Source organism: Taeniopygia guttata, chromosome 3 (assembly GCF_048771995.1).
Source record: "Taeniopygia guttata chromosome 3, bTaeGut7.mat, whole genome shotgun sequence".
Lineage (NCBI taxonomy): Eukaryota > Metazoa > Chordata > Aves > Passeriformes > Estrildidae > Taeniopygia > Taeniopygia guttata.
The window spans coordinates 104,234,906-104,255,932 of NC_133027.1; the positions used below are offsets into that span (position 1 = coordinate 104,234,906).

At 37.1% G+C, this 21,027-nt stretch overlaps 1 protein-coding gene across 3 annotated transcripts in view; it reads left to right on the plus strand.

Annotated features, from left to right (window-relative positions):
* Positions 1–21,027, plus strand: part of KCNK2 (potassium two pore domain channel subfamily K member 2) — a 127,985-nt gene that overhangs the window by 15,411 nt on the left and 91,547 nt on the right. For 2 of the 3 annotated variants that reach the window (XM_072927552.1, XM_012572394.5), the window contains exons 2-3: positions 7,240–7,314; positions 7,981–8,162. In XM_072927552.1, coding sequence (XP_072783653.1) covers positions 8,129–8,162 — 34 coding nt within the window. In that variant the 5' untranslated portion in view covers positions 7,240–7,314; positions 7,981–8,128. Of the gene's footprint in view, positions 1–1,912; positions 2,124–7,239; positions 7,315–7,980; positions 8,163–21,027 lie in introns of those variants that run through there. The other variant, XM_030269118.4, reaches the window with a different exon arrangement.

Here is a 21,027-nt window from a genome sequence, read left to right on the forward strand (position 1 = left end):
TATTTTTTTCCCCCATCTAGTATGATTGTCACTGGCCTTAAAATGTAAATTTATTTGTCACAGGAGTGGGAGAACACCTCTGTATCCCTGTAAGACTTTTTCTTGACTGTGGAACTAACACTGCAGGAGGAAGTAGGAACAGGATCCATTTTTGGTATGACTCTTCCCTCACCTGGTGAATTGGTGAAGAGTAAATTCCCTTCCTCAAGCTCATCCGTTAGCAGCATCTCCCTGTATTGCTGTAGGAGGAAAGGCATGAATTCAACTAGCTATTTATAAACCCCAAATATCCATAAATCCATGGAAGAACAATACAGTTTCTTATTATGGAGAGCAGCAACATCCCTTGTCCTTTGAAATAGTTTGGGTACAGATTGAAACTGATTCACATTTTAGCAGTAATTCTCTATACTTTGTATAGAAATGGCTGGAAATATTTCTGTTTACTCCTTTTGTCTGCTGGCCAGAAGATTATGTTTCAGATCATGACTTGAAAATATCTAATGTCTTTTGTTTCAGTGCAATGAAGAACACTTTGATTTTCATGCATGCTAGTTTGGATTTAGCAGCTCAGTACTTATTCATCTTTCAGACCATTAAATCTGACATATGTACTCCATGGGAAATAGAAATAATTTTGTTCCTCGTGGTTATGAAATCATTAGAAAGGATGAGGTACATCTGTAATGGATGTCCATTAATATAATTATTGTATTTAATAATAGGCAACCTGCAGGCTTGGATTTTCTTAACGCTGTTACTGAGAGAATTACTAATACTGACCTTTCCAAAGGACCGTGGAGCTTTTGCCTTCCTTCAGATGAAGGGGTGTTCACAGCACCCCCACCACCTGGAATACACTGCCCAGCAACACTAAAAAAGAAATATAGCTATTAGACAGGCTCTTAGTTCAACCCATTTATGTGTTGATGCTTCTTGGGTAAGATTTTTCACCTCCCTACTACAGCAATGTAGATTTGATACTTATACCAGAAATTCTGAGTGGGTGGTGGGGATGTGAACAACTTAGGAAGCCAGTCTTGCTCCAGAGATGCTACTTGGATGGCAGTCAGACTCATCAGAAAGGCTCATTACAATTTCCTAATGTCACATTGCCATCATCCAACACAACAGCTTAATTGAATGCAAACGACATGTGTGAAATGTTTGAGTGTCTGGCATCACCTATTTTATGTATAAATATTTAAATATTATCTTATGGGGTATTGTTTTTCTAACATGCAGCTCTGCTTTTCTAAGACAGAGCAGCCATCCATCTGCCTCAAATACACAAAATCACCAATTTTTCTGTAACTGAAATGTACTCTTGTATAATTGAAACAAAGTTTTAGTCAGTTTCTGAAAAGCAACAGTAAATAACTCCATTTTCATGCTGGGAATATGGATTTATGCTGTCTCTTTCTAGTGATACAGTCTCACAGTCTTCAAATTAATCCTGGCTCCACAGATCTGTTGGGCATAGCAAGTTACTGCAGATCTAGCTGCAGACAGCATCCATCTGATTCTATTCATCCAGCAGGAACAGAATCCAGCTTTCAAAATCCATCCTTGGCTGTGCTGAAACTGGGAGTTTGTGAGCATGCATGAAGAGATCATCTGCTTAAGGATGGGCTGATTCTCACTTCTTTGGAGGAGGATGATCTTACAAGAAAAAAAAAAGAATGCAGTAAATAGTTGAAAGCTGTGCCAAATTAAAACAGGACAGAATTGGATTGCTGGGTACCAAATTTCTCTTTTTGTACTCCATTCTCCCCTCTAAATTGTCAGCCTTTTCATGAGCACTCATTCCTTCCCCTGACTGTTGGCTGAGGCCATGTCTGAGGCTGCTGCAATATCATTCATGATGAGAGTGCTTTTCTTAGAAACACAAGTTGTCATACTCCCATCCTCCCCTAAAAGCCAAATACACTCTCATGCCACACTGTTCCATGTAAAATGGCTGGAACAGTTCATTTTTCCTTCCCAGACTTTAATGGCCAAAGCATAAATATTAATTTAACAGCAACCTGGTAACTGCCATTAACTTACCTCACGGTTACATAGATTTTTTCCACGGAGACATGGGGATGCCTTATTCTTGGGGGGAACTCCAGCTTAGTAAGGTGAGTAGGATGATGTTAATTGCACAGTTTTCCTTATTTCGTTAGACTTCAACCCTTCTGAGTCATCTGTTGTTTCCTTTTTCCCTTGTGAAGTAATGAGTCTGTATTTTCCTTAGTTTTTCACTGAATTTTGAAGTATTAATTGAACCTCCCCTTGGTTGCTTTTTTTTCCCCTATCAATCATTCCTTTTAAAACTAATTTTGCTTCTTAGTCTTTCTGATTCTGTTCTTGTATTCTAGTGCTATTCCCTCATATTCATTCTTGTGCCTTTTTTCCAGATCCATACTTTGACCTGTGTCTTTCTTACATTTTTTGCATGATTCATAATCTTAAGTATTCATACATATTTACATAAAGAAATTTTATTAACATGATATTAATTTCTTCTGCACCTTTCATGGCAAGTAATTCTGGATATTCCTCTTCATAAAAATAGTCACATAAATACTTGTAGTCATTTGGATCTTTTAAATTATTGTCACACTGAATGAAAAGAAATTTCTCTTTAGTTTTGGGTTCATCACCTTTTACTTTCACTGAAGCTGTGGTTTTGTGTCAGTATAATATGTAATGTGAAAATACAAGAAAAACATTCCTATTGTTTAATAATACTTTTTGTGCCAACAGGTGCATATAGATGTCTGTGCCTTTAAAAATATGATTTTGCATCTAAAATTCACAATTTGTTGCCTGTGGATCTGTTTCTTCTTCCTTAGATGAAAAAAAAAATCATCATTGCACATACTTTAATTATACTTGAAATCAGTGGTGCATAGGTTCAAACCCTTATCCTCCAACAGCTTCAGTAGATCAGAATTTTGTAGGGATTGCATGACTTTTCTGTAATTGCAGTGTAATTGAGGGACTGAAGAATTATGCAGGAGCAGTTTTAACCCTAATTCTTCCAGTTCTGCCACAGTCAAGGTACCTTCTTTTGTCCAAGGATTTGTACAACACTGCCTCAGTAAAAGGAGATTGCAGAGGCATTATTCGAGAAACTGTATATAGAGGTCTGGTTATTTAGGATCCATATGCCTTTAAGAGAAGACATTTTTTTATTTGGAAAATTAGTTTACATTTCTAACTCTAAAGAGTTTTATGTGGGAATTTTCCAAAGTGCTCTTTGTCATTGATTTCTAAAGGAATTAAATTAATCTGATAAGATTTGATAAGGAAAATACTTCCTTTGAATATTTTATTCATGACATAATAATGTCACTCTTTCAGTGGTGCAGTTTAGCCCTATAAATGGCATATCTGGTATGAATAGATAAAAACAATACAGTTTTAGGAAGTGCATTGCACTTCACAGGGCAATATAGCTGATGCCTTTATTTAAATAAGGGAAGCATTTGTCATTTCAATGAAGACAGTCACAGATTCAATAAAAGAGTGCACTCCTGGTTTGTTTACCCACAATCATTTAGGGCTTGCTTGCTGAAATGCTAAACTTGCCCCTTTCAAGGGTTAGCAGGTTTACAGCCTGCCTGTGGGGACAATTTTCAGGCATTGTGGCTGATGTGAGAAGTAATAGCTAGAAGATAAGAGGCAGCAAACAGCAACTCACTAAAAGCTGATTCACTGTTAGGCTGCATGCGAGTCCCATGAACTGTGAGTTTAGTTAAAATCAACACCTGCAGTTCCTGAAACTCAGCTGGTTTTGGTCAAGAGGAAAATGACATAACTTCAGGTACAGGAGAGAGTGGAAGATGTTGTTGTTTAGGAAGATGTTTCAGGTCTGATTATGGGGTTTTTATCCCCTTGACAAGGACTAAGTGCAGGCATGGGATGAAACTTTGAGGGAGCAACATTCCTGTGTGGTCAGGTGTCTCTGTGCACTGGCTTTGAACCTGGGCTATGTTTGGAATTGGCCCATTTTCTAAGATACTAGGCACTGAGGCCAGTTACTCCAGATGATGAAGTGAGTGGATGTATTTAACCTAGTACTTTCAGTACTTGTGGGACATTCAAGTGTTTCCTCTCTCTTTTTCGGTAGTTTTCCATGTTTTAGGTATGAGAAAAGCATCTGAACTTTGCTGAACTTTGTCAGCAGTGAACTCTTTTATTACCCTTTTCAGAGAAGGGCAATTTGAGTAATTGGTTTTATTTGTTACAATATGTCAACAGGTTTATACCTCATGGTAGAAGGCAGAAACTTTGAATGCTTTTTGTCTTCTATTAGCTGATAGAGCACAGTAAAAATTTCTCTGGTACATTAGAGAAAATGGTTCTGGGGTCAATTCCAAGGTTGGGTGTAGGCTCTCAGTTTGTGGTAATTGGGAGTGGGACTGTGGTTGAACCTCATCCCTAATGGGCTACAGCTGTGAAAAGCAGGTGAGCAGCATTGAAGGGAATGAGACAGGGAGTGTCCAGGTGCACTGACCAGCCACCACAGGGAACAGAGGGCACACAGGTACAATGCATGAACATGAGGGGTATAAAAGGTTGGGCTGAAGAACCAGGAGGGTGGATGCTTGATGCCTTCTGCTGTGGTATTATGCTGTGTGGGTTGATGCTGTCTGAAATTGTATGAAGATAAGCTGTGTACCGTGGCTGTCTCAGCTGTGATGTATGCTGTGGCAGCTGGCTGTATTTTCCTGCTGTGCTCCAAAGTCTGGATAGCTGTGTGTGTGCATTGTGTGTGGTTGTAGCACACCCATCAAAACTGACTGTATTTGCATGTGCTAAAATTTTGCCAAGAGGAACTTGGAATTCACTCATGAAGTTTTTGATGGAAAAAGTGAGACAGGTAAAGTAATTTTGAGGGGTTAATAATGTTCTTGAACTCTACTGAAATGCATAATTTAGGCTTTTGGGGGAATATATTCACAGCTGCAAATTGCAATCAGCACAGGAAAAAAGTATAGATAAATGGGCAAAAATACAGACTAAAGGGAAAAGAAACCAAAACATTTTCATGAAGTAGATAAATTTATGAAACTAATTTTTGGGCTTTTTCAAAGCATAATTTTCTCTATCTTAGGTGAAAATCTTCTGGACTATCTAAGTGTATTCTGCAAATGGGTCTAAAGAGATCCTGAAAAAAGGTTTTTGTTGACAGGATTGGAGAGAAAAGACTAGGAAAAAGAAAGGAAGGAAATAGACAGTAAGGACAAGATTGAAATTAATATAGGATGTATTACTAGCTGTAATATCTTTTCAATTTCTAGAAAATGCAAATTATTAAAATTGAAGATCATGAAGAGACTTGATATCAGAGTCATGGCTGCGTAGTCTTGGACAATGAATGAGATTTGCATTATTTAATCAAAGAAAAGATAATTTGATCTGCCCTAATTCTCAGTGGATAACTCAGCCGAGATCCCAGTCCCTTAGGAATTCCAAGAAAACTTGTCAATTAGCCTCATATTCATAGAGTCTAACTCTTCTCCTACTCTGGATTTGCATGTGAAGATTTTCATTAACTGTCTCATATGAAGGGAACACAATTCATACTTTCCTAATTATTGTCAGTAACCAAGTGCAGGCACACAAGATTTACAGGGAGTTGTGGCAGTTGCTCACAAAACTGGGTTACACAATTTAACAGAAATTAGACCAGGCAATCTGTGTGCTTCTGTAAGAACCAAGTGATTGAAAATAGTAAAGAGACTCGATCATCTGAAATCACTTTCATAAACATGCACACCAGACAAATGAGTTTTCCTGTAGAAAAAAAAAGACAAGCAATCAAAACAGAATTAGAGCAGAAACACATGCTATGTGAGGAATCTCTAATGATCATTTATGCTTTCAGGCTTGCTTTGACTAACTTTGGTCATTCTTGCAGTTCTAAGAACTTCATATTTCTTTTTTACCCAAAATTACTGGGATTTGGTTTTCTGTGGTATTGATTTCGGTTGGTTCTTAGGTGGTAGCATGTACAGGTTTATTTTCAGAGAGATAGGAGGGTGGAAAAAGAGATCTGTATCGTTTCAATTTAAATGGGAGCAGAGGAGCATTGTCTATCAGAACAGTTGAGTTACTTACAGAATAACTGGGAGCCTGTACTATAAATGTACAAAAGTAGAAAGTATTCTCTAATTAAAAGAACTTCTTACACTAGTGATTAGTAATAACACACAGGTAAGTCTTGCTGCAAGGCAGATTTTCCTTGACTTTGCATGTCCACCCCCACCATAGCTATCTGGCTCTTGGTAAGAACAAAGTTGCAAAGTCAGTAAAAAATACTACTCTGTTCCTGGTTTTTTTTTTTTGGTCTTTGACAGCTATAACTCATACTTTCAGCTTTTAACTGCAAAAAAAACCCCACAACTAACAATCAAAGATAAAAATCAAAACCCTGCTGGTCTACAATGTTTCTCTGACTTCAGGGCCTTAAGCAAAATATTAGAGCTCCTGGTGGAAAGCTGTGAAATTTAGGTGTATGAAACTATTGAAGTATCTATCACAGGGCTCGCTTATGGTGCTTCTCCTTGCTAAGAAGTTCTATGAAAATCTTAATAAATGACATCATATGACTGTACATGAGCACTATGTTTTAATTCTATGACTTGTTGTTCTGTTTCTGGAGTTTGAGTTCAGATTAACAACCTGTGAAGTTAATGAGAAAAAGTTCATTTTTCAATGAATAGGACTGGGAATGAGTTCTCTGTGACACAGCCTTCAGAAATACGTGCTGCTTTTTTTCTGATTGTATTATTTTGAGTTCATCTCTTGGTCAAAAAGACTTGAATATTAAATAGTGGTTTGAAAATGAAGCAGCATAGTTGTTTGGCTACATTTTAAAATCTCAGAGGTCAAGCTAGACTAGACTTTCTTTTGCTCATTAAGGTATTTGTTTGCTTGTGCCTGCATATCTTTACAAATGGATTATATAGACTATTTGAGGGAGAAAGATGATTACAGTCATTCTCTTAATCCCTCATGACATCTTCAAGTATTTAAAATGATATGTCAGAAGCTTAAGTCAATGACTGCCATATTACCACATTACTTAAAATGCTATTCTTTGTCTACTTTGTTATGTGACTGTAGTGGCAATTATATTTTCACGAATATTGTGACTGATAGACTAGATTTTCTATGTAAGATTGCTCTGTGATATGATTTTCTAGCATATGGGATAATTGCAATTCATTATTTTCTTTTAAGGAGTTCAATGAAAATATAAGAAATATGCCTCAAATTAATGACATCTGAACTTGGCAAGTCTGTGGACAAGTGAAGGTAAGGACCTAAATGAATTGGGATCCTTTTTCAAAATGTGTCTGATATATTCATAATATTGCAGGACATAGGAAGGGATGGGAAAGATAAATTTAAAAAACATTACAAGAAAGAAAGCCAAATTCTAAAGATTATTATTCCCTCCTTAAAATCACTAACTCCTCATCAGCATCCTGATCAGTAAGTATTGATAGAGTTGAGAAAAGATGCTTAACAGCTGATTTCATGACTGTTCCTTGGGAAAATCATACATAAGAAAAGGAATTGTAGCAATTCCTATCTTCCTTCTATAAGCAATGGAACAAATTTTCTCCTTAGAGGCACACCTAACATCCTGGGGATCTTTAGTAAAAATTAGACTGCATGCTGCATATGCTTCATGTGAATGGTGCTTAAGAAAAGAAGAATTATTAGAAAGCTAGTTTTGATTTGTTAATTTAAAGAAGGTATAGTTTTTTAAAACTTCTGGAACATTTCAAGTACAATTATTCAATTGTTTAAGAGACCAAAGTAATTTTGGTTCAGGTCTGTAGGTGTTTCTTAACATGTTGTATCAGTGACAATCTGTAAAGTACTATGAAAATTTACACCATTATAGAAATGCCATGTGTCCTAATTACTAACTTACCACTTTACCTTTATTTGTACATTTACTATTTTGGACAGGAAACACACAGAGAGAAAATAACAGTGCTTCAAAAGAGAATATGTTATGAAGAGATGACTTGTTTAGAAGACTTCTTAAACACAGCAATAAAGAAAATGCTTTATCTTAGAACAAAAGCATGGTGACTCCAGAATATTGCATCACCAAATGAGGAACCCACAAGCAAGACATAACTTTTACTGTGAGTACTGATACAAAAAACCAATGTATTTTTTAGTTAGGCTTTAACAGTGCTGATCAGTCTCCATTACAGATTCTTCTGGATACTTCACCTTCATATTTTAATGACTGTATATTCTTTCTAGAGTGTTTGTTCAACTCTGTCCTCCAATTTCAAGATTTCATTCCTTTCAAGAAAGGGAATGAAATCCAGCAATTTAAATGAGGAAATGAGGATCAATTTGGCAAGCTTTGGTCCATATTCCTGCACTTCAGGTCATCCCATTGGCTTTTTCTGTTTAACTGTCCTATTGGTTTTTTTGTGGCTTTTTTTTAAATTTAAATTTTTGTGTTTCACATCTGTCTTTGTTTCCCTTGCTTCCTAGAGTGTAGGGATTTCAATTGGATTAATTTTGGCAAGTGTTGGTCCTTCTCACTGCACCACATTTCATCCTGTACCATTGATTGTAGTCACTCTGTTTCAAATTTTCTGGATTTTTCAGTTTCCTTTTTGAATGACGCTATGTCCTTTTTGGAGTGTTTGCTCAACTCTGTCCTCCAATTTCAAGATTTCAATGCAGATTAATTGGTCAAGCTTTGGTACATATTCTTGGCCTTCATGTCATCCCTTTGGCTTTTCTTGTTTTCACATCATGTCTGTTTGGGTTTTTAATATTTCAGTTCTTCTGTTTCCCTTCTGTTTCTTTGTTTGCTTTTCTTCCCTGATTTTAAGGGCTTCAAGTGGAAGAACTTTGACATGTTTTTGGCTATTTGCCTACACCCAATTTAATCTCAGTGATTGAGTAGATGTTGAACCATCTTCAGATGGTGAACTAGAAAGCAGCATTAGATAATTGATTAAGAATTAAATTTTAGGAAATGCTGGAATGATGTACTTATCCATTTTAAATACGCATATCTTTTGTTGGTGGGTTTCCTTTGTCAATTTTCTAGGAATGTCTTTTCCTTCACAACTTTTGTGTATATATTTTATGTTTTCTATATCTGCATGGTATATAGGAAAATTAGACCAGTTATCCAGTATATTGTTCTTGAGAATGTTTATTTGGGAAGCTGGGGAGATCCGTAACTTTACCCTGATCACAAATATCACTTTTATACTGTGCATATGTTACACGTAGCAGTGTGATGATAAATTTGGAGCTTGGAAATTAAGAAACTAATGAGTAGAGTGATCTTCTTCTGGAAAATGACACTTTAAACAATGGTTTCATTTAAACACCTTAATTTGGTTAGTATCACAGTCAGGTATTGCAAGTCTTTTTGTTTTTATGTGGGAATTATCAGCAATTATGTAAATTTGGACTGCAAAGTTTTCTCAGGCCCTGATGAAATCTCAGAAAATCTTAGAAAGAAAAAATGCTTCAGTGCTTAGACACATGAAACCAGAAAACTTGTTTGCAGATTTCTATTAGACAAGGGACAGTAACTTGTACTGTAGTTTCTGAATGAGAGATGAGTAATGAACTACGAGAAGGAAGAGGTGGATTCAGAGTATTTCCCTTACTTTTCTAAGGATTTTTTTTGCCTTTTTTACCTCCCCCAAAAATTTAGAAAATGTCTGCTTTTTTCCAGTGTTATGTATGTGGTTTTCGTTTGTAAGCAGGAATTTTCTCCACCTGTGTTTTTGTCTTCAGTCCTCACAGAGCATAAGGATAAACACAATCTTGAGTAATAAATAGTCTTGGATTTGGCATAAAGAGATTACTACCGTCACAGTGGAACCTTTAGTGCTGTGCAAAAGAACTCTATTCTCTGATGCAGTTCTGTTGATTGCAGAGTTTTGTGTCTTCTTTTGCATCACTGTCTGCTGTTCAAAATTTCTGAATATGAACTAGAATTTTTCTTTTAGATATTTAATCATGCTGAAGTGATGCCTTCCAAATTACTTAACCCTCCTAACTGAAGGATCACTTCTCCTTTAAAAAATAGAACTGTAACGTTAGACTAATTTTACTGCTTTTAGGTGTGTATCACAGAGATGGATGTTCAGTTTGTAGTTACTGATTTAAAAAGTCCCAGCCTGCTGTTGATTTCTCCTTGTTATACTTCCTTTCCTGCTCTGTTATCTTGGAGTTATCATTGATTACATACTTGTCTCTAGATTTAGTTTAACACTGCTTTCTCAAGCAACGCCAGAGGCTTTAGATAACCTGTCAATCACGAGTATTAAAGCTGAAGAATGAGCAGTTTTACTTCTTTAGGCAGATAATGCACTCAGTCATTCATTTTTAAATACTGAAAGCAAACACCATCACCAAGTTGTTTTCTATCGGGTTTTTCCCCATGATCAGTTTTTTCCCCATGATTCTGGAAAGTATGGAGAACAGCTGAGGTAAGTTATAGTGAGGTATCAAGATTGCTGTAGCATCCGAGTGTAGCTGTTCCTCTGCTTGAGGCGCCACTGTAAAATAATGACAAATGAAAAATTTGCAAAGTCTAAAGGAGACCTTAGGCAGGTTGAATGTAATTACATGGCTAGAATTCAAGTAAGGCCTCAGGCCACCTGGGAAGAAAAGTGTTTCTCCCTGTTAGTAGGGTGCCAGGCAGGAATTGTATTTATTTACTAGATAGAGTAATCTACAGTGCAGCCATAATTTAGGTTGATAGAGTACTAAAGAGAAAAACATACTGTGTGAGTAATTTCCAACCTAGTAATGAAGCATAATGGAATAGAGCCATCACGCTGTATTATGCAATCTGCATTTTATAGACTGTATGAATATAAATTCAGCTATTTGCTGCCTATTGGGAGAAATTGCACCAACTTAATGTTTAAAACCAAAAAGTATTTTTCAAAAGTAAAGGGAAGGCAGTAGCAACTCTCTTCTCTGAAATGGAAGTGTCATATAGGAACTTGGATTAGAACATAGGCCTACTCTGTAGAACATAGGCCTGTTCTGTATCATATTTGTGGCACTAAATCTATTGGAAAATATTGGAATATATCTCAAAAGAAAGTTGCTGCACCATGGGAATGTGGGTGTAAATATAATAAAACCTTTTAAATACAAAAACCAAAACATAATGCAAACTAGATCAGATGGGATTTGAAGGTTGTGTGTAATGAACATTAATATGTACATTCTTAGGCTTATTTATGCTATTTTAGTGTTTACATGACAGTTGTTTCCAGAAAATACATATTCTAAAATGAGAAATATGAACCAAGAATAGAAATAAGGAAAAATCATAAACAGTCTAATAGCACAAACTGCAACTCGACATCTTTAAGGATGCTGGAGAAGCTGAGATAAAAGTCTTTTAGGAGAACAGAAAGAAGAAATATTTCTTGTACTTCTAAATGCCTTAGAAATAGGTATTCTTTTGGAAAGTGGAGGAGAAAGAGAAAAAAGACTGCCCCAGGACTGGCAGTCATTCTACTTGTTCACCTTGCAAGTATTTTTTTGAACATCCTAGATCATGCTCCACCCAAATGAATGATGTTTTGTTCCTGTAGTGTCTGCTTCAATTGTCTTCAACTTTTCTAGTTTTCTAGATTAAAGAGCTGCATCAATACATACAGTCATGCATTTGTCAGCCCCCTACAGCTGTACTTAGTTTTCAAAGATTATTTAAATTTTTATGTATGCTTAGTATGAGTGTTTGATGTTTCTCCTGGGCCTTGGTGAGAATTCCACTTGGTCAAGATCTTGAATTTGGAAGTATATCAAGTGCAGGAACAAGGAAAAGCTGAAAATGCCTGGAAGAAGATAATGTGTCAGGGTTTGGAAAAGATTGAGCAAAAAAAACCAGATGGAAATGAATTCCCAATACCTGTCAAGTATGAAGTCAAAAAGGTCTGTACTACTGACAAAGCATGTTTGAGGATTTGAGAGGCATCATGTTGAGATTAAGCAGACTTTTCACACTTTTATTATATACGATTGATTGACATAGATATGATAGATGGTAGTTTAACTTTCTTGTTTTTATAACCACTTCCCTTCTAAACTAATCTGCAATTAAAAGAGTGGATTTACTTCCTACATCCACTTTTGGAAGAGAAAGGAACCACTCTCTGCTGGTAGGCAAATTGACATAACATTCAACACTGTATAATGCTGAAATCTTCAGTATGATGTGGTAAGCCACAAAATAACATGAAGATAAATACCTTTTTGGCTTTCTTCCACTGTTTTATTTATTAATTCCTTCTTTATTTTTCACTGGTGGAGAGGAAAAAGAAGTACATAATTTAAAGTAGTTATGACCACTTTTAAGCAGTTTCAAGTTTGAGACAATGCTTTCTACATGAAACATTACAGTAAATGCATAGAGTTGTCCATCTATAATTTTCTGACTTACTCAAAGAGAGCCTGTCTTTCTAAAGGGAGGTCAGAGTGAGATGGGAGAGGGGTATTTTTATTGCTGCAGTATTTCCTGTAAAGATAAAATGCATGTTCACAGCACAATGTAATAATCTCTAGTCCAGGTTTCCACAGCACATCTTTGCTTGTTTTTTTTCTGCTCCCTCTTTCATAGCCTCAAGAATTTAGGCCAGGAGCTAAGAATTCTTAACTGTTCTGCCAGCTCATGTTGACTAACAAAACCCAAAAAGTTTGGGCAGGATCTGTTTCTGTGTTCATATAAACAATCCAAAATCTTTGGGCAAAATTGTCCAATGTGATTTTTCAGAATAAGTACCGAGTGAAAATTGCCTGTGACTTTTGAGTTTTGGCCTTCAAAAGCATTGCTGCATTGGCATTCTCCTAAACCAAAGTCAGTGGTAACAGTCGCAGGACACCAGCCTACCTTCAGTGCTCAGATTCTGGTCCAGTGCTTTGGAAGGAGATGGAGTTTGGCTTTATTTGGTCACTGTTTATTGTTTGAAATGGCATGAGCAGGAGTGAGTGGAGTAAGTGGATGTGCTGTTCTCTGTAAATGACTGTAACTGTGATAGAAAAAGTGCTGCAGGTGTGTGAGGATTATAGTGTCAAAGCAAGGGGTTCTGGTGGTGGGAGCAAGGTGTCCCAATGCACCAGCAGTGGCTGTGATGTTCCTTATAAATTCTCATCAGGCTGAGCAAAGACATTGGAACGTGTATCTGGGAGCTCTTGTACTTTGTTGTGCAGTTGCCATAACTCCAGCCCCCAGCCTGCTGTTTAGACACAAAAGGTGTTTCCTCACTAGCTCTTAAATTCTACAGTAGACTTCCACAAGCCCTTGGATTTTGTACAGTACACTTCAATAAGCTTTCAAGTCCCACAGCAACCTTCTCGAAGGTGCTGGCTCACAAGCCACAACACTGCCACAGTCTCCCCACTCCCACAACCAACTTCAGTATGGAGCATGGGGTAGAATGACAGCCATGTGTGGCCTGGGCAAAGCAAAGGAGGAGAGAAAGACAGAAGAGGGAGAAAGAACAAAGACTGCCAGCAGTCCTTAGATCCAATATTGATCCTGCTGTGTGAATGGTTCAGAGCTGGGGTTGCGAGGCAGGAGTGAAAGAGAATGAAGGGGGCCCAATCTCCTTTCTTTTGCACACCTTGTATGCAAACTAGCTAATTTATGCATTTTATTCGCCTTGACAAAGCCAACCCTTAGAACCCTCCTTCAGGAAGGGAGCTGAGGGGAGTGGACTGAGAAAAGGTCTCAGGATGAGCAGGCTCAGGGCAGGGTTACACCACCTCTGTGGGACCCCCTCCTTCCATTACATATTTTCTGACACAACAGTCAGAAGGTTTGACCCAAAATACACTTATTTCTGGTTCTTTCATGAGGTGAGTGGCCCGGAACCAGTGGTGATAAGGCTGTGACATTTAGTGCTCAGTCGGTATGGTCTGGGGAAAAAGAGAGAAGAACCAAGTACTTATCTAGTCAAACTAATCTGGGCTGTCAAAAAGAGACAAAGCTTTCTGCAGGGAGCTTTTAAACTCCTGCCTCTGTCAAACTACACCAAACCGACCTTTGTACAACTCTCTAACTTTTGACTCCTGTATACGTTCTGTGCAGTATACTCCTGTATACTGCAACTCCAGTAAAATAAGAAATTTGTGGCAGAAAAAGTCTGGATTTTTTACTTTAATATTTTTCTGGATTTTTCCTTCAATCTTTTGTACTGAAATGCTGATAATTTACAGAGCATCATTAACAGTAAGCTTTTTTCTTTATTAAGGTTTTTATTATTATTTTCTTCATTAAGGCTTCCTTTTATTTATTAAGATTTCTGTTTTTTTAAAAACAGCATTCCAAAAGACTGTATTTTAATTTTTGAAATAAATCCATTGCATTGCAGGGACAGTGCAATCTAAGTAATCAATGTTTTTTATTTTATTTTTTGAAGAACATAAAACATATTTTTGTGTTCTATATTATGTAACACTGAAAGAAATTCTAATAATTGCAGTCTAAAATATGCTTTAATGCATATCCTGCCAGAATCTGGACTCAGAGCAATAAAGACAGGTTGTTCTTAGACATAAAAGCAAAATTCCTTATCAGTCAATAACATTTCAAGCAGAAATCCATTTTCATGACTACATTTACTTCAGGAAAAATATGCAACTAAAAAGAAAACTCAGTATGCACAAAACAGAAAAAAACATTAAATTGCCAACTAGTAAGCTTGAAGCATCAAATTTTGCAAATTTCTAGCTAAAATAAGTTGAAAAAAATCGCAAATATGTTTTTAAAAAGAAAAAGAACATCACTGTTTTGCTCCACAACTCCTAAAAATGCTTTAACTAATGTTAAAGTTAAAAGGAAGATGTTTTTATCCCTACCTAGCATACATAATAAATTCCAAGGTACATGTAGTACCTATTTTTTTGTTCCTTGAATTAATGCTAACACTGCAGAGCAGCTTTATTTTCCTGAAAGAATAGTCTCTTTGTAACAGACAACTTCACATTTCGTGGCCAGGGGCCACAAAGTTGCACTTCTATGCAGCTTGTTTTAAGTGGGGAGTCACATCTTCAATTCTGGTTTAGGAAATGGATTTATAAACAAGTGACAATGGCAAAAGTCTGCTTTGCAGTCTGCTTCCAGCAGGCAGGAAACTGTGCTCTGGGAATGTGTTGTCTATGTATGGCTGTGCTCTAGAAATGTGCTCTTTATGTAGGGCTGTGCTCAAATGTGAGGCCACAGGGCTGGTAAATCTTTAATGCCAGAGAGTGTAAATAGCAAAAGTGTGTCCATGTAAAGCTGGTTCATATGCTTTGCTTGTTTTCAGGAAAAAATAGGGTATTTTAATTTTGACTTTAAACAAATTATATAATTCATTTATAGGCCCACAAACATCACTTTCCTGCTGAATGGAAACTCCTTGAAAACGTGTTAAAATTTGTCACAAAGAATCAAAGGTTGGTTTCATTGCTATAGGGTATTTGTTCTTTGAAACAATACCCAAAATAATTTTGATCCCTGGAGATTAGATATATATTAGTAAAATGTTATCAAAACTTATTGGTTTGGGGTCAAATTAAAGGCTATTACCATCATTTGGAGTGTCTTTGGTAAAGGGATTTTCTGGGAAATCAGTAGCTCCCATACTACTTGTTTAAACATTAATCTGACTCTGTTAGATGAAGAATGCCTATTGCTTGTTACATGTAACAAATCCCCCATTATTTCCCTTTAATTTTGAGCATGGATATGAAGCAATTTAGAAGCCCCAATTATATCTTAACATCTCTTTGCATCTTGATTAAGACTTTGTCTTAGTCTTGGGTGCTTCAAAAGTTAAAACAGTCACTTATTTAAAAGCTTGATGGCTAAACTAGGAAACTATTTTATTTACTTTGGAATCAGAATTCAGATTAAAATATAATGTTTTTTTACTGACAGTATGTGGTGAGAAGACCAGAGAAAAACATTTTTTCCACAAAATGAATTGGTAGTTCTAGTAGTTGTTGTTGTACTGGGACAATGTATTGGACAGAAATAGATCAGCTGGAAAACAACTTGGGCAAGCTCATACGTTAATTTTGTATGTTTGTACTAAAAAATGGTATGTGCAGGTTATTAAAGAGAAATATTATTTTGTCTCCTTCTCTCCCTCATATATTTGGAGTAATACATGGTTTACCATAATATAAAGTGAGTGTCTGTTAATACCAGAAAAAAAATGTTTCTTAACAATCATTTGAATAATGGAGTCTTGGTAGCTGAACTGTTCATTTGAAAACTCATCGAGTTGCAGAGTAATCACAGAATCTCCAGTTTTATTACCCTTTATGTCACTGAAAAATGCTTGCTGTTGTGTTGTTCTCTTTTAATTTTCATCATGTTCCAAACCAGGAATGTATCACTGTCTAAAAGGTATTTTGGTAGGTAATAGAGAAAGGCAAGCTAAAGGTCAAATCTCTTGCAAACTGGTGAAATTAATAACTTAATTTTAAATAGAAATCACATTGCATGACCAGAGATAAATAATATATGGGTTGCAGTATGATTTATAAAATGAAGAATGTTATAATTAAGGGTGCTTGGGACTGTAGCATTCATGAATAAGGCAAAATTCCCACTGACTTGGCTTTAGATGTGTGCTGATTCTTGATTCTTGAGTTAAGGATGTCTACTTGGATCTCCTCTGCTCTATCTAATATCTCCTTTATTTGTTCCCACTCTTAACAAAAATATGGTTATGTATTTGTATGAGATTATATTTGGTTATTGCAACACCACAGCTGCCTGAAGTGCCTGTGGCCGGCTCTCCAGAAGAAAGGCAGGCAGATCAGCGGGGTCCATCTGTAACATGCATGTTACTGGCTGAGCCTTCTGTACCCAGTCTGATCTCTCCCAGAACAAGTATTTGCTTCTGAAGAAGTCTAGGCTGGCAGAAATTGAACACTGGAGCTGAGTGCAATATTTTGAAAATCACTATTAACTTGTATTACAAACTATTTGTAAAGATGTACTTCCAGAGTAACCGTGGCTATTGCAAAGAACAAAATAGAATTTGCAGATTTAGAGAGGGGATTGTGCCTCTCTGCTACTCTCAGCTGAGACCTCACCTGGAGTGTTGCACCCAGCTCTGGGGTCCCCAGCACAGGAAGGACATGGACCTGTTGGAGCAAGTCCAGAGGAAGCCACCAAGGTGATAAGAGGGATGGGTCACCTGTCCTGCAAGGAAAGTCTGAGAGAATTTGGATTTTTCAGCCTGGAAAAGGCTTTGGAGTGACCTGCACCAGAAGGGAACCCACAAGAAAGATGGACAGAGTCTCTTTACAGGGGCATGCAGAGACAGAAGAAGGAGGAATGGCTTCAAACTGAGAGAATAGGTTGAGATGAGATGATAGGAAGAAATTCTTTACTGTGAGGGTGGTGAGGCACTGGCACAGGTTGACCAGAGAAGCTGTGGATGCCCCATCCCTGGAAGTGTTCAAGGCCAGGCTGGATGGAGCTCTGAGCAGCTGGTCTAGTGGAAAGTGTCCCTGCCCATGGCAGGGGGGTTGGAACTATGTGGTCTTTATGGACCCTTCCAGCAAACTGTTCTGTGAAGTGATCTCTACTACTACTACTACTAAACTTTTCCTGAGGCCTTTTTTAGGATGCTCTGGTGCTTCAGATAAGACATTTGGCTACTTTCAAATGTTATTGCAATAATTTTAAGGAATTTTGAAAACCATCTGTCATGAAGAGAGTAAAAAAACCACAGTTACATATATAATCTGAAGTAGAAAGATATATATTGAAATAATGTAAAGAAAAATAAGTATTCTCACACTTTTGCCACAATCAGGTATCTTCATACCATCAGCAAACAAGGGCAAACTGTACAGGTTTGTACACGTGCTACTGCTTCCCTTGCTCTTTGTATGTGCTTATTGTAGTTGAGTCCTTTTTGAACCTGTGCTGTATTTTGTGTTAACCTCTTTTGTGTTAGCAAAATCTGAATTTTGCTACCTGAAGGGACAGCTGTGGCTTTACAGTGGTTCTTGAGTTACTGAGAAAGGGCCACTCTCAGCCTGTGAAACAAAGGCCACAAAACCAAGGGAGAAAGTGGCAGTACTTATCTTTTTCAAGGTGGGGTAGAATTATTACCTTTACCAAAGTGTATGATAGAAAAGTAAAATTAATTGTAAAACTCAGTTAAGAGCAGTGCTGCAGCTTAGTGAAACCAGTATTTCGCTGCAGATGTTAAGAAGACAGTCCTGGGCCCTGCACATGAATTGTCATGCCATTTGCCTGTACAGCAATTGTTCTGGAAATCTTCCTTACAACTGCTGCAAGAGCAGTGGTCCTTTTGCTGAATGAATCCAGGCTGATAATAAAAATCCAAAAGAAGGTGATATATAACCTCTGCCTTTTTGCCAAAGGTAATAAAAGATTAATTTAATGAAAAAGGAATTTGTAGCAATTGGTATATTTTTGCTGATCATCAACAATATACAATATATTAAAAAAAAAATCTGAAAATTCTATTCTTTATATGAATGAGAAGAAAAACTGTTTTAGCATAAGTAAAATCCTCAGTGAGAAGAAACCATGTGTTACCCACCTTGCACAATATACATCCTTGGTCCTTTATGTGCTTCATTCCATTAATCTTGCCTTTATGCAGCCTGTAAGGAGGCTGGGATACTTGTATTCAAGAATCTAATTCAGGTTTCTATTCAACTGAGGTAAGTATGCAGCAGAAGGGGACAGCCCCACTAAAAGCTCACCCAGACTGCTATTGTGTGGTAAAAAGAAGGCCTGCAGATGAGGAATGAAGTCCTGCATGGAAGTCTTGTACAAGTCACAGATTCCAGTGCTTCCACAGAAATTTGAGCCCTTGTGCAAGGATGAGAACATCCTCTTCACAAGTGTAAAGGCACAGAGTAGGTTGGCTTAAAAGATCATATTTAAAACAGGTGGATGTAAAAGGCCTCTCAATAGAGATTTAATGTCAGGAAAGAGAAATGCTTCTATTTCTGGGAAACATTCTTACCAGCAAGCTTTGCTAAAATATTTGGGATTCCTAGTAAAAACTCTCCAGAAATCCTGGGTTTAGGTGTGGGTGGAGAACAGCTTCTCCATAAAAACTCAAGGGTATTCAAAGGTATAGGCAGGCAGAACTGTGGTTGCCTTCAGCTGTATGACTGAAGAGTGTGTTGTAAAGCAGCCTCCATGACAGATCTCATGGCAAAAATTCACCAGCTCTTAAGCAGAGAACTTAACCTTCCTTGCACAGGTTAAGAATTGGGGAAAAGTCTATTGTTTACTTTACTTAACTTTCAAGCATCCTTTCAAAATACTACATATAGGTAGGCTTTTATCTGGAAACCTCTGTTTTGGCTTCCCAAAAATCTATTTACTGATCTGTTGGGCACTGTGCACTTTTCAGCTAACATTAAAATGGGCATCAGAAATCTATTTCCTATAATCTGTGGGGAAAAGGGTGGGATGGGAGCTTTGATTTTACCGAGCTTATTCAACCTTTCAGAGTGCCTTAGCCATGCACATTTTTTCTGCATGGGTGTAATTACACCCTGTATTTTAGTTATGGGTGTCTATTTGCATCTCTGCAGAGAGAGCACCTAGGGATTTATGACACTCATGAAAGACCAATGCCCTCATCTAGGCTGGTGGCAGACAGAGTAAGGCATCAGGAATACACATCTGGCATAGTGGGAACAAGGCTCTGTTTCTATTCTTTGCTGCCATGAGTTGGAGATGGTGAGAAATTTTTTTGAGGTGCATTAAAATATCTTTGATGACAGAAGCCAGTTCTTCAAGAAAAAAAAAAACTTTGCTCACAGAAAAGCACTGGCCTAATTGAAGCTTCCCATGGGAACCTGCATTTCAGCTCCACCATGGAGATAACAGGGCAACAATTGATACTGCCAGGCTAGCTGAGGTGTTGGATCAAACAGAGTAAAACTGTCTCTTGACTGTTCAATATTCCAGGTGAGGGCCCTGACCTGCAGTAATCCATCTTCTGACCACCAGACTACCCATGCAGTCAGTGCACACACTTCCTTCTTACTTCAGTGCCAGCAGTTGCCTTTTTTTTTACCTCTTCATCAGCATTGGCCTCTGATGCCTTTTGATGAAAGAAGAGAAGGGTATTATTTATCCAAAGTGAGAAAAATAACTCTTAACAGCAGAGAAAATGGAGATGGAAAAGACCTGAAAAGAAAACATTTAGATAACCAAGCAACACGCAGTCAGCCTATATCCACTTTCCTGATTCATTTTCCTTGCTCTATCCATAAACATCTATTTTTTCCCTTGTGATTGCCCCAGAAAGGGCTGTCCTCCTATTCCCAATTATTTTTTTTTTTTCATTTTCACATAGGACAATGCACAATTTCTTCTGCAGTTTACAAGCACATACTATAAACAGAAATATATTGTAGCAGAAAGTAACCTTGCTAACATATGCAAATAGCAGAGAGGAATGTGAGGATTAGATTAGAAAGGGTAAAAAAGGTTTAGTAATATGAAGAAGTAGCAAAAGCAGAAAAAGGGTGTTCCCACTGCTTTTTAAATCTGTCTTTAAATTATTTACTTGGCACTTTGACAGCTCACAATTTAAATTATTTCATTCATCTTAATATTTAATCATAGTTTTTAATTATACTAGTAACTTGAGGCTACTTCTTAACTCAGCAATAGCTTCATCTTCTATTAATAAATGGCACATACCCTTGGCTTTGACACTTACTTGCTGTGAATGTTTCGGCTTTGGTAGAACATGCAGTTCAGGACACTGTTATTGCATCTTAAATCTCAAATCTTCTTAAATTATCAGTACAGCATTTAACCCTGATGATAATAATTTAGCATAAAAATGTGCAGTCTTCACTGTAGTTCTTAATGCTACTGTTGCTAAAATTGCAGGAGATCAGAGAAAAATTACTTATAAAAAAATCTTACTCTGAAAAATATTCTTCCAGATGATTTTTCTTCTCAGTCTGGAAAAGAGACAGTCTGGT